Source organism: Dendropsophus ebraccatus, chromosome 14, assembly GCF_027789765.1.
Source record: "Dendropsophus ebraccatus isolate aDenEbr1 chromosome 14, aDenEbr1.pat, whole genome shotgun sequence".
Classification (NCBI taxonomy): Eukaryota; Metazoa; Chordata; class Amphibia; order Anura; family Hylidae; genus Dendropsophus; species Dendropsophus ebraccatus.
In genome coordinates, this window is record NC_091467.1 from 31,272,084 (window position 1) to 31,299,308 (window position 27,225).

At 44.1% G+C, this 27,225-nt stretch overlaps 1 protein-coding gene across 1 annotated transcript in view; it reads left to right on the top strand.

Moving 5' to 3' along the window:
• Positions 1-12,392: 12,392 nt before the first annotated feature.
• MYO1D (myosin ID) overlaps positions 12,393-27,225 on the top strand; it is a 66,976-nt gene continuing 52,143 nt past the window's right edge. The window contains exon 1 of the mRNA XM_069953688.1: positions 12,393-13,124. Coding sequence (XP_069809789.1) covers positions 13,030-13,124 — 95 coding nt within the window. The 5' untranslated portion in view covers positions 12,393-13,029. The remainder of the gene's footprint in view (positions 13,125-27,225) is intronic.

Sequence of the window (27,225 nt, forward strand, 5' to 3'; positions counted from 1 at the left end):
CCGCTCGCTGCCGCCGCTAACGCGGCGTCAGCGAGCGGGTGAGTGCGGGAGGGGCGGCGGGGAGCTGCTGGGGGGGGCTGCCCGGGGGATCACTGATCACCCGGGAAGCCCATAGGATATAGCAGCGTCTGCTGCCGATGCTCCTATTCAACGGAGCGACGGCAGCAGATCGCTGCTATATCAGTCGCTTGTTTTTCAACATGTTGAAAAACAAGCGACTGCAACGATCAGCCGACATGAACGATGTCGGCTGATCGTTGCACTCTATTCCACGGGACGAATATCGTTCGTAGCTGCCGATATCGGCTGAATACGAACGATATTGCTCCTCTAAACAACCCGTGGAATAGGGCCTTTAGGGCCCTATTCCACCTGGACGATTATCGCTCGCATAATCCTTAACGATTAACGATCTCAAACGAACGCTATTGCGAAAGACCTGAAAACGTTCACTCATTTCCATGGAACGATAATCGTTACTTATGATCGTTTTTTCTTTGCTATTTCTTCGCTATTGCGTTCGTATCTACTGCGAACGACGAACCGACGTCTTATTCAATGCGAACGATTTGCGAATGTTTTGCGAATGAGCAACGATAAAAATAGGTCCAGGTCTTAAGGCCCTATTCCACGGGTCGTTTAGAGGAGCAATATCGTTCGTATTCGGCCGATAACGGCCGCTACGAACGATATTCGTCCCGTGGAATAGAGTGCAACGATCAGCCGACATCGTTCATGTCGGCTGATCGTTGCAGTCGCTTGTTTTTCAACATGTTGAAAAACAAGCGACTGATATAGCAGCGATCTGCTGCCGTCACTCCGTTGAATAGGACCGTCGGCAGCAGATGCTGCTATATCCTATGGGCTGCCCGGACGATCAGCGATCCCCCGGGCAGCCCCCCCAGCAGCTCCCCGCCGCCCCTCCCGCACTCACCCGCTCGCTGACGCCGCGTTGAATAGCGGCGGCAGCGAGCGGGGAGCGAGGAGCAAACGAGCGCTAATAGCGCTCGTTTGCTCCTACAAACGACTCGTGGAATAGGGGCATTAAGGCCCTATTCCACGGGTCGTTTAGAGGAGTAATATCATTCGTATTCGGCCGATATCGACCGCTACGAACGATATTCGTCCCGTGGAATAGAGTGCAACGATCAGCCGACATCGTTCATGTCGGCTGATTGTTGCAGTCGCTTGTTTTTCAACATGTTGAAAAACAAGCGACTGATATAGCAGCGATCTGCTGCCGTCGCTCCGTTGACTAGGAGCATCGGCAGCAGACGCTCCCCGCCGCCCCTCCCGCACTCACCCCTAATAGCGCTCGTTTGCTCCTTCAAAAGACTCGTGGAATAGGGGCATTAGAGCCCTATTATACGGGACGATTATCGTGTGAAAAGTCGTTAAATCGTTCGAATTTAACCGATAATCGTTCTGTGTAATTGCAGGCAACGATCGAAAAATCGTTCGTATGTCGTTGATCGTTGATTTAGATCTGAACCTAAAATTATCATTAATCGTTCGCTAATCGTTCGCTGTAATTCCACATTCGTTCGATCAAGTTCCGCGTTTTTTTTACTAATCGTTCGGTGTAATTGCACATTGCTCATTGTTTTTCTGGGATCAGAAGGAATAAACGATCATAGTAACGATCGTAACTAACAATTATTGTTCTGTGTAATATAGTGAACCATTTCAGGTTAATGATAAACAATCTCGTTTGCAATCGTTTATCGGTAGTCGTTAATCATTAAAAATTGCTCAGTGTAATAGGACCCTTATAAAGCTATCAACGATTTCTCGTTCGGTCGTTAATCGTTAACTGCATTTCAAACGAACAATTATCGTTTAGAGTCGAACGATTTAACGATAATCTGAACGAAAATCGTTCAGTGAAATATGGCCCTTAGAATGAAGGGACGCCATTGCTGATTCAGGGAAATGTGGTCGGCTTATTCATGTGAATAGATCAGTTTCCACCTGCACTAAGTAGTCAATCGGGTGGTTCTAGTGATTGTCAGCTACCTGTGTATGTGTGCATATAAAGAGCTATTAATCACTCACTATGACCGCCCACTTGACTACTTAGCCCAGAATGAGCAGGGATTTGCATGAATAAATGACGAGCTATAACATTCCCTTACTGTAAATACAATTGCAGAAAAAAACACTACAGGCACTGCATGTAAATACACCAGGTTGTGAATATGCAATTGTGACTAATAGAGTGCACACATCTATGGTATATGCTCTGATTGGGTATATTGAAAAGGGGGTTCATACAAAGACCTTTAAAAGGGTTGTCACATGAAATCAAGTTTTGCTGTAGCCTCAGGATCGAGGATAACTAAGTGATTGTGGGTGGTCCGGCCCCCGGGAACCTCTGCTGTCTCACCGGGAACCTCTGCATGATGTGGCAGACATACATGTGCCACAAATTTACCGTCATGCAAAAATAAAAATCAAATCTGCAGATGAGTGGATGTTTTCTCGCTCGTTGGCTGATCTCTTTTCCATGGGTTGGTCTCTTTTCCATGGGTTGATTACCGCCCGAATGATCGTTTCTAAAAATGCTCGTCAGTGACAATTCGCCTTAAGTTCCCACTAAGAATTGGCCTTTTGACATTTTGGCCTTTGTCGGATAATGGGGATCTATGGATAGGTTTACTGTATAGACCAGATTTCCTGATGTGCTGTGACACAAGCCTAACTTGTTATTGATACAGTATAGTAAACAGTGCAATGCAACAATAACAATGGCAGAACGGTTTGCATTCTGCACCCTTATATAACCCATACAATTTGCCTTGGAGAAATAAGCCTTCTACAGCTCTGACCAGAGAAATAAACGTGAATGGCTCTAAGGATGTGAGGACAACATGATGGAATCCCTGTGTCCTTAATGGGTTGCTGCAAGGAGGTTTGATGTACTTGTTCTGTATGGGTTGTAATGTTATGTACAAAGGAGTATCTGACTGATATCACATGTATCAGTCAGGGGTGTAACTAGAAATGGCTGGGCCTCATAGCAAACTCCTCACCATCCTCATCTCTCTACAAACTGCACATCTGTATTGGCCCCTTTAAGCCCTCTTTCAGTAGGTAGCCCTGACTCTTTGTAACTTGTATATATACACACAGTATATCCCTTATAGTAATCCCCTATGGGTAGACACCTTATAGATGGTCCCTTGTTCAGTCTTCCATATAGATGGCCCCATGTGCATCTCCTATAGTAGAGAGCCCCCCTCTGTGTAGTCCCTTTATAGTAGATGACAACCTCTGTGCATCCCCTATATCAGGGGTAGGGAATCTTGGCTCTCCAACTATTGTTGTCCCCCTCTGTGTAGTGCCCCTTATAGTTGCCTCCTCTGTGTTGTCCTTATAGATTGCCCCCCTTAAAGATGACCCCCGTGTTGTTCCCCTGTGTTGTCCCCCTTACAAATGACGCCCTTGTGTTATCCATCCCCCATATAGATAGCCCCCTTATGTTGCTTATCCCCTATATAGATAGCCCCCAGTGTTGTCCATTCCTCATATAGGCAGCCCCCTTATGTTGTCTATCCCCCCATATAGATAGCCCCCTTATGTTGCCCCCCCCTATAGATAGCCCCCTTATGTTGTCCATCCCCCATATAGGTAGCCCCTAGTGTTGTCCATCCCCCATATAGGTAGCCCCCTTATGTTGTCCATCCCCCATATAAGTAGCCCCCTTATGTTGTCCATCCCCCATATAAGTAGCCCCCTTATGTTGTCCACCCCGCATATAAGTAGCCCCCTTATGTTTTCCATCCCCCATATAGGTAGCCCCCAGTGTTGTCCATCCCCATCCCCCATATAGGTAGCTTCCAGTGTTGTCCATCCCCCATTTGGGTAGCCCCCAGTGTTGTCCATCCCCATCCCCCATCTAGGTAGCCCCCCTTAATGTTGTCCATCCTTCCCCATCTAGGTAGCCCCCAGTGTTGTCCCTAGCCCCATAGGTAGCCCCCAGTGTTGTCCATCCCCCTATAGGTAGCCCCCAGTGTTGTCCATCCCCCTATAGGTAGCCCCCAGTGTTGTCCACCCCCCTTTAGGTAGCCCTCAGTGTTGTTCCCCTCTGGAAAAAAAAAAAAAACAAAAACAAAAAAACAACTCACCTAAAAACACGCTCCACCGTCACGGGTCTCTTCTTCTCTCTTCCCTTGCCCGATGAGCAGTTCCCTGGTGGAGTCCCGGGCAGCCCCATCACTGAGCTCAATGTGAGCTGCAGCGGCTACGACTTCCGGTACAGGTAGCGTGTGTAGAAAGTCTACACACTGAGCTCAGTGATGGCGCTGCCCGGGAATCCACCAGGGAGCTGCTCATCGGTAGGGGCCGACACTCTTGTGATCGCAAGCAAAACACTTCTTGCGGTCACAAGAGTGATTGACAGGGTGGGAAGCCTATGGCTTCTTGGGCTGTCAATCAGAACACGGACATGCCTGAGACAGGACGTAAAAAGGGTACCGCTGGTTTGGGGAGGGGGGGGGGGCTCTGTCTAGGCAGTACACATTCGCTTTAAAATCTCTGATCCCATTGACTTCAGTGTAAGAAGGGGACTGTGCAGTGACATGCCACTTCTTCTTAATACGGTTACATGCTGCAGTTCCAGTTGAAATCATGGCTGCCTCCCCACAGCACAGGACTGTACACAGCCGTGGATTATCTCAGTGTGTACATGCCCTTCAAGTTTTTTACACTGTCGTTTCCCTTTCAAGATAAAGTGAATGGAAAAAAACAATAATTCAAAGCATGTAGCAGTGTAGTGTTGGCCTGGGTGTGACAGTGAATTCTTCTGTATCATATGACTACATTTTATCCACCCACATTTCCTGCTCTTCTCTAGCATACATGGCTGACCATAGTTGTTTGTTAGGGATATGTCTCATCGTAATACATATACTAGTGCTGACACCATGCTCTACAGTGTGGAATTACACTGGCTGTAAGTAGTGAACCAAAATACACACTTTATACTTTACTAGAGCTGAAAGCTGAGCTGTGATTGGCTGCTGTGGGCAGTTTACACCAGGTGTATATTTACACCCTTTCATAAATCTCCCCCATAGGGTTTCGCTATGTAGGTGCCACTTCTGGTTTTGACTTTGGCTGGTTCAAATCACAAAAATATGCAGGTATACAGCCTGCCTGTGCACAGACAGATATATTCACAATCACAACGTAGTCAACCAGTGACCAGTATATGTTGCCATCCAATTTTGATGCGTTCTGGCTTGTGAAAGTGGCCTTATAGCTAATAGCACAGGATTCTGTATAGTTTACATCTACTTTACTTCTCGCCTGCAACAATGTAACCTTTTGGGGTAGAATTTTTCATTATTGTCTGTTTTTACATATTTTTAAATGAGAACTCTGGGCAGGACCCTTTTTTCAATATGCCTGGGGAGGGGGTGGGTGAGTACAATAACATACACTTACCTCCCAAGCTCCAGCGCTGACACCCACAGTTTGCCGCTCTGGTCCCAATCCACTACCTGGTGGTGAGAAGAGACCTGGGATGTGACGTGGCAGGCCTGCTAGGCCATTCAGTGGCTGTGGCAGTGTCCCGCCTCTGCTGCTGAATGGCTAAGTGGGCCTGTCATGTTACATCCCAGGTCCCTTCTCACCACCAGGAAGGGAATGGGGACCAGAGTGGTGGACTGCGGGCATCTCGAAAGTGCCGTGGACAGCTTAAAGAGGTACTCCAGCAAAAACCTTAGCCTTTTTAATATTCATATGCTAAATGGATGCTTAAAATTGATTGAAGGGGTAGTGCGGCGTTTAACTTTTATTAACTAAATAACACACATTACAAAGTTATACAACTTTGTAATGTGTGTTATTTAAGTGAATGGCCCCTTCTCCATGTTCCCCCCACCCCGGAAGTGTTGGTGCATTATACTTACGTGTTCGCTGTCAACCCCAGCCGTTATAACTGTGCTCAGCCAATCGCGGCTGAGCAGCTGATGATGTGGCAGGGGGGGGGGCATGAGGGACGGCTGGAGCGGTTTGGCCGGCCTCCCAAAGATGACGTCGTCGACACAAGATGGTGGCCGGGGGCGACAGCGAACACGTAAGTATAATGCACCACACTTCCGGGGTGGGTGGGGTGGGGTCGAACACGGGGAAGGGGGCCATTCACTTAAGTAACCCACATTACAAAGTTGTGTAATGTGGGTTTTTTTAGTTAATAAAAGTTAAACGCCGCACTACCCTTTTAAATCCCATTGGATTAGGTTCTAAACTTAACAGAAACTAACATTATTCTTTCTTTGCTGGATCCAATAGCACAGACTGCCACACTATACGGCAAAAAACAAGACAAAATGAAACATTCTGTTTGTCTATGTTTTACTATAGAAGTAATGTTTATTATTACATAAAGGTTTGCTTCCTGTTCAAGAGCGTAAATGAATGTTAAATGCAAACACAAAACGCAGAGTGAACCCGGTCTATGCTACTATTCACTCACACACACACATATATATATATATATAATATATATTTATATTTCAGTACTGTACAACCTCCTTTTATATAGAGGGGTCATAAATTTGATTCAGCACGATCACAAACTCTAGGGAAGCTTCAAGACTTTAAAGGGAAAATTGTCATTCCTGTACCAAATATCAGTCCTTCCCGACCCCCTCCTGCTTTGCAGTGGCATCACTGCTGGGGGCCAAACTAGAGGGTGAGGGAGGGAGGGAGGAGGCATGCATGCTGCAGCTCAGCTTGGCCTCTATGGCGTTTAAATGTAGAAAAAAAACATGATTTAATAACTTTGCCAACAATCTCACATCGCCCTTGACGGCAGCTCTAATCACGATAAGGAGCTGAGAGATTTCCCTTAAAGGGGTTGTCCACCTTTAGCAACTATTTGCTATATAGATGCGGTCATATAGAAAATAATAAACATCCTATGCTTACCTGTCTGTGCACCCCCCATGTCCTACTGATGGTTTTGTTGGTGTCCCACTGATGGTTTCGTTGGTGTCCCCTGCTGACTGCAGATACTTAATTTCCGAGACAGACTTGTCTCAGGAATGACAGCCCGCTCAGCCAATCACAGGCTATGGTGCTGTCCCATCTCAGTCAGTAAATGGCTGAGCGGACTGTCACTCCCAAGACAAGTCCGTCATTTGCAGTCTGTGGGGGACACAGAAGACACCGCCAGCAGGACACCAGGGGAGCATGGAGAAGTAAGCCTGGGATGTTTATTGTTTTCTATATGATTGCAGCTATACAGGAAACATTTGCCAGACACCCCCTTTAAAGTCATAGCAGCAGGAGAGATTTTTCCACTGAGAATATGTATGGAATTGGTGTGCGTGTATTATATTTCTCAATGACTATATATATATATATATATATATATATATATATACACAAGATAAAGAACATGTAATGGTACTTTTACACTGAGCGATAATTCACCCGATCGCACGATTAACGATTTTGAATGAACAATGTTGTTTTTTTTATAACGATCAGCGTTTAGACGGGTGAAATTGTTGAAAGAATGTTTACACGGAACGATCTGCGAATTTTTTGCGAACGATCAACGACGATTTGAGAACATGTTGAAAGATCAAAATGAACGATTTCTCGCTCGTTCGCTGCGTTTGCACGTACTATTATCGTTCGAATTCGATCGTTATCGTGCAAAAACGAACGATCAATCGTTCCGTGTAAAAGGACCATTAGCCTCAATCACATCTACATACCAATAGCACATGGAATTGAAGCCTCATCTTCTTACTGTGCTCTGTCAGCCTTTCATAGTCCCATAGTAAACTAGCGCTCTCTAGTGGTCAAACATTTGCAGCGAAGCATATTCCAAGCAATGGTGCTTTAACCTAGGTTAGCACTGCATAGTTTTTCTTTTTTTTTTTCGGGGTTCTGATTTTCTAATGCTAGAAAAGTGAACTGCATTTAAAAAAATAAGCCACAGACTACCCCATTTTAATTTGTATTAGGACGGTGTCACACAAGGTCATTTTCTGGAAAAACAGGAAAAACACCATAAAGAATGCTGCATCTAGATATTAGCTGGGCGTCTATCTATCTGTCTACAACGCTTTTTTGTCTTTGGCATTTGCTCTGGCTATGGTGGTCTTTTTTCACCTGGTTTGTAGCATTTTTCTCCCCTATACAAATTTTTATTTTCTCATTCATCAATAGAAAGTTGTGAATCGCTTGAGCAAACAATACATAATGAGAAAAATACAACTAAAAAGTGTAAAAAACGATGCCTGTACTTATAGACACTATTTAGAAGGTGGAAAAGGCCACAAATACACACAAAAAAAACACAAAAGAAAGCCTTTAGGGTCCTATTACACCAACAGATTATCTGACAGATAAAGCCAGGAATGGACTATAAACTGAGAACAGGAAATAGAGGAAAGACTCAGATTTCTTCCCTTTTTAAATCCATTCCTGGCTTTGGCTTAAAAAAAAAATCTGTCAGATAAACTGTTGGTGTAATAGGGACCTTACAGGGATTGTATAACCTTTATTTGTTTTACTGATTTAAACCAGATAATGTAACATGTTCTTTTTTTCTAATCTGTTTTTATTTTCTGACTATAACATTAAACATTTAGCTAGTGTTACGTTATTATGGGGGCAGCCATCTTGCCTGAGCTGTTTTTAACAGCATTAGGGTGAGTTCACACATACCGTATCCGCTGTGGATTTCACGCTGCAATTTATCAGCAAAATCTGCTGCAGATGCCTTCCCTGTCATTTTTAGTAAGATGACATACACCCTTAACCCGGCCCCCTAACCCCTGCTGCCGGTAACATACTTTACCCTGTGGCAGGGCCGTGCTCTGATTGGCTGAGCGGGACCTACCTGGACCAGGAGCCTTAGATCCAGCTGGAGCACAGACCAGGTAAAGTATGTTCTGGGCAGCAGGGGTTAGGGGGCCGGAATTTACATACTCGCAGTGGGATGCCAATATATGTATGTCATCTTATTGAAAATGACAGGGAAGGTATCCGCAGAAGATTTTGCTGCCTAATTGCAACGTAAAATCCACTGAGGATATGGTACGTGTGAACGCACCCTAAAAGGGGTTATCCAGCTCTACAAAAACATGGCCACTTTTCCCCCTACTCTTGTCTCCAGTTCAGGTGTGGTTTGCAATTAAGCTCCATTTACTTCAATGGAACGAAGTTTCCAAACCCCACCCAAACTGGAGACAAGAGTGGGGCAAAAGTGGCCACCTTTTTGTAGGGCTGGTTAACCCCTTTAAGGGACATGATTTACAGCAAGTTTCATATACCTAGACACAGTTAAAGGGATACTCCAGCGGGGGGGGGTGCACTTTTTTGCTGCGACCGGGGACGAGGTGGCTGAGGGAAAAGACGTCCACTCACCTCCCTGGTTCCAGTGGCGGGTCCCGCATCGCAGCGCTCCGGTGCCCGGTTCCCAGCCGCTTTCTGGTGTCTGAGGCGGGCCCGAGACGTGACGTCTCAGGTCCGCTCAGCCAGTCAGTGAAGGAGGCGGGATCCGTTTCAAGTCCGCTCAAATCCCACCAACCATGTTAGAGACGTCAAGGAGAGCGCTATGCATCAGTCACTGTTGCCTTTGGTGGTGGTGGTTATAGTGCGGGCAGGGGTGCCTGTCAATACAGATCTGCCCTATACTTTGTGAATGGTACAGTGACAAGCATTAGTTCAGTCATTGTGTCTCTGCCTGAACAACTACAGTAATTTCATCTTCATGGACGACAATTCTCCAGTCCATAGAGGTTGCATCATTAGGGAACCGCTGCTTGAGACTGGGAGACCTCACATGGACTGGCCTGCACTTTCTCCAGACCTTAATCCCATAGAAAACCTATGGGGTCAACGGATTATAAAGGCTGATAACTCTGTACCCAGAACCTCAATGACCTAAGAGGCCGTCCTTCAAGAAGAGTGGGATGCCATGTCTCAGCAAACAATAAGGCGACTAGTAAGCAGCTTGAGACATTGTTGTCACGCTGTAATTGATGCTCAAGGGCACATGACAAGTTGCTGAGACATTACCATTTTTTATTAGGGTGTGCCCACCACTGGTCTTGGCTTTTGTTTCAATAAATTGATTGAAATGAGGAAATCACCATTGCTGCTTCTACTTGCTATGCCCTATTTTCATGATATATTATCACTGGACTTCATATGTTTCCATAAATTCCACCTCCAAGCCACATATCCCTAACTTTTTGTGAGTGGTGTATGTGTATCTTGTGGCATAAAATGGTGACATGTGTAAATGCACCCTCATACGGCATGGATACTGCAAAAGGTCTACAAGGCAAACATTGTCATGATTGAATAGACGTATAATTGTCTGGATATGGTCTCCTGGGTAGAAGTTTTCCAGCCAGCTTTATAAGCATTAACTAAATGTATTTGCAATGAATATAAATGTCCTTCATTGTTGTCGCCTTGGCTTGTTACCTACGTAGTTTTGATTGTTGGCAGATTTACACCACTGATTGTCTCCATTCATGTACTGGAAAATAATATTAGATAAGACACAATGAAAATGAAACTCAATATTATATCAACGGATGAATGAAAACATGTAGCTACATGACCGGAGGGGAATCGGGGGTCACTCGTAAATGCATTCCGCCATACATAAATGTTGGGTATGTATTAAGGGAATATGGAGTTGGCGCAGGAGCTGAGTCCACTTCATATGAAGCAGATGCAGGTTGGGTATTGTAGTTGACACCCACTAGCGAAGGCAAAGTTCAGAGATAACTGTGATCCCAGCTATTTAACCTCCTAGATGTCATAGTCAATGGTAACTGTGGCATCTCGGTAGATACCCCCATTCGTGGGGTGCCGTAGAGTTGTCATAGCAGCCAAGGGCTTAGTGAGGTCCTCCAGGCTTACCACGACTATATTCTTCTTTCAGTATCAGGTGTGACTGGCTGTGGTGACAGCAATATATACCGCTTAAAAGGGTCATTGTTCTTTAGCAGTACTGAATGACACGTTGTTTGACACGGCCATGTAAAATAACGACCGATGTCTGATATGTTCACCCAGGTGATATTGCAGTATTGGCCGTATGAACTTCACTTTATTTTAATTAGAGAGCAGGCACATTTGGTTGTGCCCGCACTCCAATTTGCCATAGACTGCAGTGTAAAGTACGGCCGGGAGCTGTACTTTACACTGTGGGCACAGGCAATCTTGTATGGCTGCTGTTCACCGAACAGTGGCCGTACAAAATAGACCTGTCAATTATTTTGTGCGGCCACAGAGAACAACGGTCATAGTGTATACAGGAAGTATACACTACAGACGTTGTTCCATACACTTCAATGTAAATTGTCACTATCAGTATACAATGGCCATTGTTGAAACCTGCAACAATGGCCGTTGTTTACGGCAAAAATACAGTATGTGAACATTGCCTAAAGGGGTTATCCGTCAAATAAATTTCTTTTTTTTTTTATGTTTTGTAACCTAACTTTATAAAAAAATTTTTTTTACACTTACACAATGACTGGCAGCTGTACCACCAATGGCTGCACAAGCCCTGCTCCAGCACAGTTGCATGCAGCAGTCTCTTCTAATGTCTAATATAATGCATGTTAGTATTAGAATAGACATTACAGTAGTCACTAGTGTGACTGGTGCTGCATGTGTAGCACAGCGAGCGGGGATAGCTGTTGCCCCCTGCTCGCTGTTTTTGCAGCTGTGGAGTCTCTGAAACAGCCATTGGTGGCAGCAGAGGGGCCATGACTCTCCTTACTGCTGCCAGTCAATGTAAAAATGTGAAAAAAATAAATAAATTGTACAATAATGTTGCTGAAAATTATCCAGCTGGGAATTTCCAGCTGGGAATAACACTTTAAACAGTCATTTAGATTGAGAGACCCCCGGCGAGTGATGACAAGCTCTGTACAGTGCTACGGTATATGTTGGTGCTATTTCTACAAATGAATAAAGTAATGTAGAGTGAAGCAAGAAGTGGTGTGCACAGAGCGCTTACAGCAGGGCATTGGCCACCTCCTTAGGAAGACTTGTGCTCACCTGTTTCTATCTTTCTATCTATGTAAAGGTTGTTGTCACCCACGCCCTGCTGCTGCTGCTCCTCTAAGCTCTCATCCCTGAGCGCCCTCACTACCCACTTTAGCACTTCTTTTCCTTCCTTCCCAACCTACTGAGCTGTGCGGCCCTCCCTCACTTCCTCCCCTTACCTCCCCCTTCCATCTCCATAGCCTCTGTCATAGTATCCCACCCCTCTCCTCTCCCCTCCCCTCACATATGTGCCCTCCCCTCACATATGTGCCCTTCCTACACCTCACCTTTCCTCTGGCTTGGTCTGGCTCTTCTTCCCTTTCCCCTCCCTGCATCCCTTACCTCTCAGCCTTCCTTCTCTCCACCTCTCTCTTCTCTCCTCCTCCTATCACCTCTCCCACACACTCTTCCTGGACTCTCTATGGATGAACAGGAGTTTGATCAGCAGTTTACACCAGGGAGGCACAAGAGACTGCATATCCCTTAGCAAAGTGACAGCAGCTGTTCACAAGTGACCTGAGCTCCTACCTGCACTGAGACATCCCTTCTTGCACTGAGACCTTTAATGAAGGAGACCCCCATATTGCACTGGGAAGATTTCATGAAGGAGACGTCCCATCTGTACCATTCTCGTGATCCTCCGAAAACTTCCATCCTCCAGAAATTCCTCTGAGAGTCTATTACTAGAAGACGTTTCGTAAGTCTTCCAAGAAGTGTTTTAATTCTGGTGAAAGAAACCTCACCTGCTAAGAGACATCTGCATCCCAGAGGCATTGTGCCCTTCATACCATCCACCTGGGATGACCAGGGATCTCATACAGGCTGGGTGTGACAGAGACTGTGTCAGTACTCCTGCAGGCAGGGTGCCACAGTGTCCTATATTGTGTCATTGTCTATTTGTGTTACATTTGTGTAGTTGTGCACTGATTGCCTAGCTGGCGGATACAGTCTTGCATCAAGCACCTGTGTCGGTTGTGGCGGCCCATCATGGCGGTCCAAGAAGGCTTGCAGTATGGCAAAGCAGACTTTGTTCTTATGGACTCTGTCACCTTACCGGAATTCATGGATAATCTGAAACTCAGGTAAGCGATTGTTTTCACAGAGTGTGACCGGTCACTTACAGTGGGATTATACATTATTTATTCGCATTTTTACCTGTCTGGTGATGGAGAAATGGGACCACCCACCCTTATTGTTACAGATATAATATCAGATACAGATGCTGCCAGCTGTCACTTTTTTCAGGTGTTGCAATGTGAACTGAGTAGATATAAGCTAGCCTAATGGTGCGTTTACACGGAGCAATCATCGTTCGAATTTTCACAATAACAATCGCATTTGAGCGATAATCAGCTCGTGTTAACACAGCAAACGATCGAGCGACGAGCGAGAAATCGTTCATTGTGATCTTTCAACACGTTCTCAAATTGATGCTGGCCGTTCGCTAAAAATTCACAGATCGCTTTGTCTTAACAGCCTTTCAAAGAATTACCCTATGTGTGAGATGGGCTTAAGCTATCTTAAAAACGATCGCAATAACGATTTTTCTAACGATTTATTCGTCTAAACGCTGATTGTTCTAAAAACCAAATCGTTGCCTCGAAATCGTTAAACGATCGATTGGGCGAATTATTTCTTCGTGTAAACGGACCATTAGTATATGCGTCCTTATTACGGACACAAGCCTGGCCTGAGCTGTCAGTTCTGGTTATCAGACAGGCTGGGATTTGCATCATAATACGGATGCGTATACTAAGGTATAATACACCTGTGTTTTATGTGTACAATTGATAAAACTGTGAAACATACTCTATATCACAGGTGTCAAAATCAGGTCCTTCGTCTGTTACAAAACTACAATTCCCATCATGCCTGGACAGCCAAAGCTAAAGCTTTGGCTGTCCAGGCATGATGGGAATTGTAGTTTTGCCACTGCTTTAGGGCCTGAGTTTGACACCCCTGCTCTATATAAAAGCGTTTTTGACTACGTAAAAAAGCTAAAAAAAAAAAAAAAGCACACGTTGCAGTCGAAAGATTGGCACATTTTTGTGTGTTTTGGACCCACATCTGGTAGTGGCTAAAAATACCAACCAAGATGATGACCAAAATAGACTAAAAAAAGGTTCCATTTACACATTCAGTGTTTGCTTTAAGGTTTAGTTACACGGCATACAATCTGTACGTGTGATTGGAGCCTAATAACCTATTACCATGTTGCAGAAGATGCATATGGAAACCATGCCCACATACCTTGGCCTCAGGTGTTTGCTGATTAAACCATGCAGCCTTTGCCCATGCGTGTGGGTGTGGTACCGTCCACATGCGGCACCTGCAATGTGGGAACGTGCCCTTTAAGACATGTTTCACTAATAGACTGAGGGTTTTCCATTACGAAAATAGGTACGACATGAACCAGTTACCTGCAGCTTGTTGATGGTTTCCAGGTAGCACTACACACACTGAAAAATGTCCACAGCAGAAGAGGTTTACAAAGAGATAATATAGATACATTGACTTTACCGACTGTGGGTCTAATGACCGGGACTGACAGCACCATAGATCACTTTGAGACTGGAAGTTCAGGTGGTTAGATTAGGACTTAAAGGGGTACTACAGCAAAAAAAAAAAAAATTCTTTTAAATCGACTGGTTTCAGAAAGTTATATACATTTGTAATTTACTTCTATTTAAAAATCTCCACTCTTCCCATACTTATTAGCTGCTGTATGGCCTGCAGGAAGTGGTGTATTATTTTCAGTCTGACACAGTGCTCTCTGCTGACACCTCTGTCCGAGACAGGAACTGTCCAGAGCTTAAAAGGTTTTCTATGGGAATTTGCTGCTGCTCTGGACAGTTCCTGTCTCGGCCAGAGGCGGCAGCAGAGAATAGTGTGTTAGACAGAAAAGAGAACAACATTTCCTGCAAGAGATACAGCAGCTGATAAGTATGGGAAGACTTGAAATTTTCAAATAGAAGTAAATTAAAAATCTATATAACTTTCAGACACCAGTTGATTTGAAAGAAAAAGCTTTTCGCTGGACAACCCCTTTAGGGTAACTTTACACGTACCGGATCTGCAGCGGATTTCACGATGCAAGTTTTTGGCGAAACTGGATCCTGGTATAGTGACGGTCTATGAGGTCACATACCCGGCCCCTTTAACCTCCCGCAGCATACATTACCTGCTCAGCGCCGTGCCTGTGTGAGGCTCCCGACTGCCCTAGCTCCCCATCAGCCAATCAGTTCACGGCAGCACTGATTGGCTGATGGGGAGAGAGGGCAGCCGGGAGCCTCACACAGCCGCGGCACGAACAGGTAATGTATGCTGCGCTTGGCGGGATTCAGGGGTTAAAGGGGTCGGGTCACATACTGGCACTTCACACTACCAGGATCCGCAGCGGATTTCACTGCTAACTCCCAGCGTGAAATCTGCGGAGGATCCGGTACATGTGAAGCAGTATGAACACAGCCTTTTCCTTAGCACCACTATTCATACATCTCCCCCCAGTGTCTTGTGTTTGGCTAGCCCCATTCCAGTAGCATCATACGACTCCCACCGCAAAAGACACAAAAGCCACAGGATCATTATTCAGCATCAGATTATCCAGAAGACCAGTAGAATAAACAGACATATACCATTTTATTGCACAATAAGTATGTTCACAATGTGAGAGTTATGTATGTACGGCTGTTCCGGTATACAGGGGCTCCTACTGACAGTCTGTTATACAGATGTGACAGATGGTATACACTTGGTAGATGTAGAAAACATATTCCAGTGCACAGCAGAATTCCTGTCTTCCACATACAGAAAAGAAACACGGGATGCATCTCAGGTTCAATGGTTGATAAGAGAGAGTAAATGGACAGTGCCCATTGTAATTTTTTAGTTCCCTCAGTAGTGACTTTGCCTGCTGTAGTGCTATGATCCTAGAGGTAGGTCATAGAGTTGTGTTCTGTCTGCACTATTGTTGCTTCTATACATCGGTATTGTCATCAGTTACGCTAGGCGCCCCCCCTGGTACCTATGAGCAGTACCATATAGGTGCTCATCATGATACCACTTTTCCAATTAGGGAAGAGCTGACATCCTTATTTATTTAATGATCAATCTAGTCCTGACAAATGAGAGCAAATTAGGATTGCCCTAAAGCAGTGTTCTGCAACTTGTAGCTGTATAGCTGCTGCAAAACTACAATTCCCATCATGTTCTGATAGACGACGTTTGGCAATAGCTGGAGAGCAAGAGGTTAAAGGGGTATTCCCATCTCAGCTACTATAATAATAATTGAAGGTCTTGCCGAAATTAATATTTTCGCAAATACAATCATTTAGCAAACTTGACTCCTTATCCTGATATGCTGCTCTTTCCCTCCCATTGTTGACAGCATGTTGTCTAGGTTACAGACCACCACTCTGCTCTAATGACAGTGATTTGGCTGGTGTGTAGGGATGGTCCGAACATGCCGAGGTTCTGGTTCGTACGAACCCGGACTCTCTGCAATGGTTCCCGCTGTCTTAAACCTCAGTATACTTACTCATATACTACTAGTATACTAGTATAATACTCATATACTTACCTAATACTAGTATACTAGTATAATACTCATATACTTACCTAATCCCGCCGGGTCCCGCTTCTGGAGGTGGTCGGGTGACTGAGATCTCAGCCGCTGCAGCCCCACGCGCGTGCTGAGAGATGAGTCCAACACCCATAGAGAATGACAGGAGAGTCCAGCGCTCCGTCATTCTCTATGAGCGTTGGACTCATCTCTCAGCGCGTGCGCCGGGCTGCAGTGGCTGAGATCTCCGTCACCCGACCACCTCCAGAAGCGGGACCCGGCGGGATTAGGTAAGTATATGGGGCTCTAACGGGGGGTCGGGAGCCTGTCACCCCGGCACGGGGGGTGACAGGTTCCCTTTAAGCTAAGGATTGGTTTTGGATTTTGCAGACCTGATCTTTTTCTAAAACCATAGCAGATTTTCAGGAGAGAGTACCAATTATGCCACCCTTATGACTACGGAGCACGCTGAACTGTTTAAGTCCCCATTCACGTCTATTTTTTGCTCCGGTATAGATCGGGATATCGGCAAAGAGGTACATATACCAAGGCAGGGCCATGGATTTTTTTTGGACAGAATGTAGTCCAGTGGTTACTACTTATGATTTATTGTACACTCCTATACTTGCACAGTATAGTGAACTATGCTATTAAAGGAGTTATCCACCTTTGAGCCGTATCCTGTCTTTCTAGCTGCTGCCATTCCTGACTTACAAGTTTTTCTAAAAGCTGATCTATAACCGAGATAGGAAACTACATTTCCCATCATGCCTTTCCCTTATTGGTCTATTTGAGTACTCACCCCCTTAGCTTTCTTTCCTGCCCCCTGCTGTCATTACTATTGCACAGTAAACACAGGACTGTTTCTTTCACCACTGATTTTGCATCACATCACCCTAATATGTATTCTATACTAGCTGGTGATGTAGCAGAGCTGACGCGTGCATGGTGTGGTATCGGGAAGGAGAATTGTTTAGAATATTGTTTTTGTTACCCAGATAACCCCCTTTAAGTCCTTTAAGTATACATTCAAGAAATGGACCTAACATTGTCGCTAGTAAACCACATTCTGTCTGTTAACGTCAGTGGGCCTGATGTATTTTACCAGGATCCTGAAATAAGTGAATGGAACCTGTAACAAAGTCCTTAGATATGGGCCGGTAGGTGTATGTTTCTTCCTTCCTTCAGCTCACATATTGCAGTAACACATCTCACGGACGTTCTTTACTCCTGCACATATCACTTTATATTACTGTTTGCTTTCCAATCCCACAGAGTAAATATTCAGCACATTTCTCAGGAAACTTCCATGGCAGATCCTAATATAATCTCCATGTTTTGCCTTGTTTTTAGTAATTATCTGCAGGATTTGGTCCTCCCACTCAGTCCTCCCCGTCCTGCCCCTTCTCTGTCTTGGCTCTGAGTCATAAGTGGACGCCAAGTGGCATATTCTTGTGATTTAACGTCTGGGAGCTCAGGAACCGGATAGGAAATGACGATGCCAGAACACAAACCTCATATTGTCACTGCAAAGCGTTCGCCTTTTTTTTTCTTAACTTTTTGTTTATTCTTGCAAGTAAAGGAGAGCAGCTCCATGAGACGTTCGAAAGTCTCTGTGAAGCCATAGAAAAGTGTGATGTTTACTTAAAACGAGCAGTCAGCGTTTCTTTTCTTCCAATACAAAGTTGACTGATGGCAGTGACATGTTTGTACGACCTTCCTCTCAAGTCCAAAGTGTATAAATGGCAGCGACACACTCATTGCACGCCCTCTCAGGAGAGAGAGAACAAGGGGGGCAGTGTTAAATCCATGGCACAATCTATAGACAGTATTTGGAAATCATCAACCTGATCCTTTGTTAGCAGGGTATTGGTTTTGGATGCTGGAGAGCCATAATGTTTGAAATATTTTCCAAGTACATAATATTTTTTCCTGTGTAACTGTGGTGGATAGAGTAAGCATAAAGAGATTCACTACAAAAATCTGCTTTTATTTTCCAGACATAGCGCCCTCTTTAGCTGTGGGCTGTGTCTGGTATTGCAGCTGAAGTGTGTAGAGCTGAGCTTCAATACCAGACACAACCCAGGAGCAAGATCGACACAGTTTCTAGGGAAGATGACAAACCCCTTCACCTTTTAGGTTATGTTCACATTCAATATGCGCTTTCCAATCCTCAACGAAACTCTCACCATGTTTTCTTAAAGTGGACCTCTCAGCAGCTTTTTGGCAGTGTACAGCAGAGTTTCTTACTCTAGATCAGAAGATATAACTCTTATTTTAGTCCTTCGCTCCAGCGCTGACATATAAGCTTTAGAAGTTTTATGCAAATTAGTAGATAAAGCCCACAGGGCATTACCCTCTGCTGCAAAAGCTGAACATTGCTGGACTTTTGCTTTCTGGTGTATAAAATGCCTGTGTTTTTTTGCAAGCCACATTAGCAATTTTTTTTGTTCCCCCGCTCAGTGTCTGTGAATAGTCAGTGCATGGAAGATGTGCTACAGACCGGATACACAGACTTCCCGGTATCATGTATAATTATGATGCCAGGAGTTACAAATCAGTTTAATTCTTTGCAGCACTGTACTGACACAGCTGCACAGCTGTGCCACTAACACAAAGATTTAAACAGTGTCAGAGCTCCCGACATCATAATCATACATGATGCTGGGAGGTCCATGTATCCGGTCTGTAGCACATCTTTCATGCACGGAACGCATATAAGGACTGTGAACTGATCATGTGAATAAGGCCTTAATTTTGTGTAGTAAGACGTCCCACATTTAGGAAGACCAGCTTCTGAGATGTTAGTCGTAAAGGGGTTATCCAGGATGAGAATAACATAGCCACACCAGTCCTCATGTTATTTGTTGTATTACAACTGAGCTCCATTATCTTCAATGAAACTGAGCTGCGATACCACGCCTAAACTGAAAACAAGTGTGGTGCGCACTGCTCTCTGCACCACAGGAGCGCACGGTCGGCTTTGTGGTAGCGCCAACTACGTCCCTGACAACAGGCCCGGATAGTCGTTAGGGGCAGGCCGACCACGTCCCTGACGACCTGCCCAGCTGGTTGTTATGGGTGCGCTGATTAGTTATTGCCGCGGCCGGGGCTTCACCGCTCCCTGGTCGAACGGCTTAGGTGTATTGAATTATAATTTGGCTAACTGGAGGCCAGCACCGCCAATCAGCTCGGTCAGGGTGCTAGGGCCTGGAGTCTCTACCACAATCATGCCTTGGGGCTGGGACTTCAGCCTCCATAAGTATCTTCCCTTATGTGTCCTTCTTTGCCTGTGATAGAGCCTCCTTGTGAGAGTGACTAAGCTAGCGTTTATCCTGGTTCTATTCCTTGGTTTCCTGATTCTGCTTTTGGCTTCTCGACCTTTCCCTTAACTTCCAATTTTGTACCATACTGACCCTGCTAGCTGACCTTGACAAATTGGGGGAGATTTATCAAACTGGTGTAAAGTAGAATTGTCTTAGTTGCCCCTAGCAACCAATCAGCTTTCACATTTCATTTTTCAAAGAATCTGTGTGGAATGAAAGGTGGAATCTGATTGGTTGCTGGGGGCAACTGAGCCAGTTCTGCTTTACACCAGTTTGATAAATCTCCCCTATTGTGTTTGTTCGTCTTGTCCCTGTCTTGTGTTTCCACATGCTCAGACTGTCGCCCAGTTATTTGCTGCCACTTAGGGCAGTTGTGTTAAGCAGGCAGGGAAAGCGGGTCAGGTGCAAGTGCGAGGGCCTCACCTGTCCATTGTCTCTTAGTCCCGTCCTGACAGAAACAGTTAGGTTTTTCTAATCCTGTTTAACACCTTTCTTAGATTCCTACGTAAGTATCTTACCACAAGAAACTCTCTGTGCAAGGTGTTGGCGCCATAAGGAAGTATGTACCGGTTTACCCTTTCTGTTTCTATAGCTGAGTATGCTGTAGGTGTAATGACATTTGTTCTATAGGTCATAAAGACTACAGGAGTTGCTTTACATTGCTGTGGCATCAATTTATGAGTTTTAGATTTCCCTATCTAGCTGAAACCATTAAACTGTATGGTGCCACAATCCTGTATGATAGATATGGATATGGCAATGATTTTAACTCAAATCTTGCACCAAAATTCAAACTTAACAGTCGACATTGAGTAATTGTGTAATTGAGGCCTAAGTGTACGTTTTCGGTGTCTCTGAAGTTCTCTCCCACATTTTTATTGCATTCTCCTCACCTCACAACATAAAGACGTGCACAGCTCCTTAGAAGGGATCCAAAGGTCCCATTTATTGGTTCCTTTATCTCCTGCAAACACTGGAGATGCTGAATCTCAGGCATTGTATCATTTTATAAGGCCTGTAAAGGTTTATATAAAACCTGTTGGGATCTGTATGCGTTGAATACTGAACGCCCACATAAACAATAGGGAGCCCTATGCAGTCGTGTTACTCATTCCACAGCTGACACATTTTACCGTATGGGAGGCCGCTCTCGCCATTGTTTATCTGACACCTCCTGTGTCATCATCTTCTTCCCTTATAATATCATGTCTGCCTTTGAGGGAAAAAATGTGCGTCAGCAGAATGATGTATGTAATATAATGTAAGGAATGTGGCATTTACAACTAAATCTCTATATACACTCACCGGCCACTTTATTAGGTACACCTGTCCAACTGCACGTTACCACTTAATTTCTAATCAGCCAATCACATGGCGGCAACTCAGTGCATTTAGGCATGTAGACATGGTCAAGACAATCTCCTGCAGTTCAAACCGAGCATCAGTATGGGGAAGAAAGGTGATTTGAGGGCCTTTGAACGTGGCATGGTTGTTGGTGCCAGAAGGGCTGGTCTGAGTATTTTAGAAACTGCTGATCTACTGGGATTTTCACGCACAACCATCTCTAGGGTTTACAGAGAATGGTCCGAAAAAGAAAAAACATCCAGTGAGCGGCAGTTCTGTGGGTGGAAATGCCTTGTTGATGCCAGAGGTCAGAGGAGAATGGGCAGACTGGTTCGAGCTGATAGGCAACAGTGACTCAAATAGCCAACCGTTACAACCAAGGTAGGCAGAAGAGCATCTCTGAACGCACAGTACGTCCAACTTTGAGGCATATGGGCTACAGCAGCAGAAGACCACACCGGGTGCCACTCCTTTCAGCTAAGAACAGGAAACTGGTGCTACAATTTGCACAAGCTCATCGAAATTGGACAGTAGAAGATTGGAAAAACGTTGCCTGGTCTGATGAGTCTCGATTTCTGCTTGAACATGACAATGAGTTCACTGTACTCAAATGGCCTCCACAGTCGCCAGATCTCAATCCAATAGAGCATCTTTGGGATGTGGTGGAACGGGAGATTCGCATCATGGATGTGCAGCCGACAAATCTGCGGCAACTGTGTGATGCCATCATGTCAATATGGACCAAAATCTCTGAGGAATGCTTCCAGCACCTTGTTGTATCTATGCCACGAAGAATTGAGGCAGTTCTGAAGGCAAAAGGGGGTCCAACCCGTTACTAGCATGGTGTACCTAATAAAGTGGCCGGTGAGTGTATATATAATGTAACTTATGTAAAGGACCTTTTATGACATGACAGAGGGTAAGGACCCATGTATACAGTCCTCTCCGAATGCTCCTAAATGGGTGTGTTATTCTCGCCGTGCTCCAAGTCTGTTAACTCTTTACATGTCCCAGCAAACATTTTCGCTCTAATGGCTTTAAATGGTGGTATAATGGATAGACCGTTCTCTTTAGAGGCTTGGTCTACACCACTGCCTATGGCCACAAAGTGAAGATGCTGAGGATCCCTGATGAATAAGCAATTCATGTTTCTCCATTGAATACTGGACTAAAGTGCCATTCATACAGCAGCAACTGAATCCTCCACTCCACAACTGGGTCCAATGGGTGCAGGTCCAGGTAAAAAAGCAAGGCAAAATAAAGTACAAAAAATGACAGACACTTGAGAAAGGGATCGGTGCGATCCTGAAACGCGTTTTAGTGGAGTGGAGGATTCTGTTACTGTTGTGGTTGCCTGGCTTTGGCTTCGGTTCATATGCCTGCTGTGGTTGAGTGTTGTGCCTTGTATTTGTACAACATCAGGTGAGAATCTCCATTTTCTCTTATTCCTGATGTCCTTCTGCCTGATTTCTACATTATGGAGCGCTGTTAATTTTTATATTCGTACAGCAGGGGCATGTCAGTTTTAAGTCTATATGGTAGCTGGACACTACATAAGAAGCATACCGCATGTACAGTGTGGGCCCATAGACCTCTGAGTACAATATTAAGACTTCATACAACTTGAATGGCTCTGTAATATGGCCCTAAGTGTGAATGCGGATGTACGGCACACAACTCGTAGGTGTGCAGGAGCCCTTGTGCTGTATGAGATTGCATGGAGGCACTTAGACCAGGTTATCTTCACAACATATTTTTGGTACACATTTACCTTATTCATCAGGAATCCCCATATCACGTCGAAGAGACCGAAAGAGGGTAATTTTGGCCTCTATTTGGTTTCATGGTATTTGCTGGATGGAATAAGAACATTGCTTAAAAAGTATACACCTTATGATATGATTTTTGGGGGGAGATCTATGTATGATGGATGCCACTAAGTGGCATTTGTCATAGACCTACATTGGAAGTAATATACTGTATGTCAGGGAGTTCCCAACCGTATACCTCTACCGGACACTACAAAAACACAGTGCAGCTAATAGTGATAACTACATTGCCGATCAGCCGACAATCAAACATTTTCTCCTTCTATCGCTGGCTATTTAGTTAACCAATTGTCGTGAATGTGCTCGCCCATGAATGCTCTTTCAGCCAATACTCGGCCTGTGTATAGGCCCTTAAGTCATGTATTTGTAGGGCTTTCCAGGTGATCTGAGCCACCACCACCCCTCCTGTTCACCCTTTTATAGACTTGGCTAATGGTTGTAAAGGAGAGTGCATTAAGCTGTATTTTAGCTCATATAAGCAGCACTTAGCCTTGATGTGGCAGCTTGGGTTGTGTTTGCAAACCTGTATTTGTCAGGATCTTGTATTCATTACCATGTTGGAGGTTGTGATTTTTAACCATTGCGGGACTGAAAATTGTTTTTGTGGTTGTATTTGATGTCTCCTTAATTAGCTGAAAATGATATGGCTGTAATATTACTGGATACACTTATATGCCTTTGCGGTTATGAATCTGCATGTCGTGTTAGTTTGTTGAAACTCTGCTCCACATTGAATCTAAAGAGAGATGAGGCAATAGGACAACCCTGATAGGACAATCTATAGATATAGATTACTGTCTGGTCCTATGTTATAGACTTAAAGGGATTTTCCAACTATAATATTAGCCATAGTCTGTATTGGAGATGTTCTATGCTTCAGACATGTGTCCATGCTTCCTGTGTTTATCTCCTGCTTGTATGAGGTCTTGTACCCCTAACATTTGGTTATCTCACCTTTCCCTGGTCGCCAAGTACATCATATCTCTTGACTGCTCTCTGGCGTTCCCCTCTCCACCTGTCTTAAGTGGGATCATGTTTGCCATGCTGGGCAGCAGATAATGTCTCTCAGTAGCACAGTGGGTAATTACAGCACCACCACCATAGAATCACCATGCTATTCTGGTCAACCTAAACATGATCTTTTATATTAGGTTGATATTGTTTATGGGCATATTTTGCTGCATTTCCATGTACTGCCTCCTTTCCCATCATATGTAAGTACTTAAAGGGGTAGTTTCACAAAAAAAAAATTTTTTTAAGTCAACTAGTGCCACAAAGCGACAGATATTTGTAATTTACTGTAATTTAAAATAAACTCCAGTCTTCCAGTACTTATCAGCTGCTGTATGTCCTGCAGGAAGGGGTGTGTTCTTTGCAGTCCACACAGTGCTCTCTGCTGCCACCTATGTTCTTATCAGGAACTGTCTAGAGCAGTAGAAAATCCCCAGAGAAACCTTCTCCTGCTCTCCAGACTGAAAGCATACCACTTCCTGCAGGACATACAGCAGCTGATAAGTGCTGGAAGACAGCACATTTTTTAATTAAATTACAAATTTCTGGCACCAGTTGATTTAAAGGAAAAAAAATTGTAAACAACCCCTTTAATTATCATACCAAATATTTGCAATGCAAAAAAACCATAGCTCCAAGCATACCTCCTAGACGGTGTCTCTATCATCACTGTAGACTGTTCTTGTATGACTGTCAGTTTTGCATATTCACTTTCAGAAGCTGTAGAGTAACACGAACATGTCCACATAAAGGATAAGAATAAATCGTATGCTAACATTCCTAGTAGCTATAATGTAACATAGTATTCTTACTATTGGCCAATGAGGGGTCGCCTTCATAACGCTCAGGCAGCTGATTGTTAGACAACCCAAATATACCTCCACATAGATGCTATTTTTTTATTTATTGTCCCTTTTATGAGTCTGTAGCGATTACTAATATCCGTTTTTGATATATTTTTGTGTTTTTTTTTTTTTTTTATATTATTGTAGGAACAAAACCACAGGAAGTGCTGTTCCAAACCCAGACTATTCCTAAGGGGATATAAATGCTTTGTGCTTAAAGTGATATTAAAACGTAGAAGTGAAAAACATGTCTGAGGCAATGGAGATGGAAAATTGTAGATTTTTTAATATTTTTTGACGGTCGCCATTGTGACGTCTCCTAGCTGTGTCGTTCTAAAAGCAATTGCAGAAGGCGGAGGTTTTTCAAAGACCGGTAAACCAAATGCAGGTCTTAGGGCCCTATTACACGGGACGATTATGGTGTGAAAAATCGTAATATCGTTCAAATTTAAACGATAATCGTTCTGTGTAATTGCAGGCACCAATCGAAAAATCGCTCGTATGTCGTTGATCGTTGATTTAGATCTAAACCTAAAATTATCGTTATTCGCTCGCTGTAATTCCTCATTCGTTCGCTCAAGTTCCGCATTTTTTCACTAATCGTTCAGTGTAATTGCACATTGCCCATTGTTTTCCTGAGATCAGAAGGAATTAACGAAGGAATAAACGATCAATAACAATAACAATCGTATCTAACGATTATTTTTCTGTGTAATATGGTAAACGATTTCAGGTTAACGATAAACAATCTTGTTTGCGATTGTTTATCGTTAATCGTTAAAAATCGGTCAGTGTAATATCACTTTTACACTTAAGGCCCTACTACACAGAACGATTATTGGCCGTATTTGGCTGATAATCATTCTGTGTAATAGAAGGCAGTGGTCAGCCGACATGAACAATGTCGTACAGCAACGATCTGCTGCCGTCGCTGCATGGAATAGGACCGCAACCGCCGCTATCCTCGATGGGCTGCCCAGACGATCTAGTGTTCACTCGGGCAGCCCCCCCCCCCGCACCTCCCCGCACCTCCCCGCACCTCCCCGCGGCCCCCATGCATTTACCCGCTCACTGCCGCCGCATGTGACAGCGCTTGTTTGCTCCTCACAGTCATCCCGTGTAATAGAGGCTTTAGACTAGAGTACCGTCACCAGATCCAAACCAGTGATGGTCATTTACATAGATCACTGTTGCCAGATTGAAACTAATGATGATCATACACATAAGATCACTGTTGCTGGATCTAAACCAATGCTAGCCATAAACTTTAGATTACTGTTGTCATATCCAAACCAATATTAGTCATGCACATTAGATATCCGGGACATACACATTAGGCTCGGTTCACACTGCGTTTTTGCAGTCCATATTTTTCATCCTTTTTGTCCAAAAAAAACCTCATTTTGATACGTTTTTTGTCGATTGATTTCCACTATTAAAAAAATATAAAGACTCATCCTTTTTCTTTTTTTTTTTTAGCGTTCACAAAAATGTGGTTTTTGTATTTTAAGCTTTATTATGTTTTTTGATCTTTTTTATAATGTAACTCAATGGAAAAATGTATGTTTTTTTTCTTAGTTTTTTATGTGTGCATAAAACGGATGAAAAATATGGACTACAAAAACGCAGTGTGAACCCAGCCTTAGATAGTTGTTGCGAGATCCCATATTGAAGCACAGCGTGACTAATATAAAATTTACCTGAATTGGGAAGTCAGGAGAATGGCTTGAGATAAATGTGGGCTATCGGGATGTTGAAATTCATCTTTTGTTCAAGCAAGAGTCAGTGACTTACCTGAAAAACATTGACTCTTGGCTGCAGACTGAATGCATGTCGCCTGTCTTCCGGTACTTATTATCTGATGTTTGTCCTGCAAGAAGTAGTGGATTCTCTCCAGTCTAAGACAGTGCTCTCTACTGCCACCTCTGTCCATGTCAGCAACTGTCCAGAGCAGTAGCAAATTCCCATAGAAAACCTCTCCAGATAAGTAAGAATACACCACTTCCTGCAGGACATACAGCAGCTGATAAGTACTGGAAGGCTCGAGATTTTTTTTATAAAAATAAATTCTAAATCTCTGGCACTTTCTGGTACCAGTTGATTTGAAAGAATTTTTATTTTGGTGACCTACCCCTTTAAGCGATAATCTTTCTGTGTGTATGCAGGCAACGGTAAAAAACAAATAAGAATAATTTGTTTGTGTGTACAAAAATTTGTTTATGTGTCGTTGATCGCATCTTTTGAGCTGACCACAAAATCGCAGATCT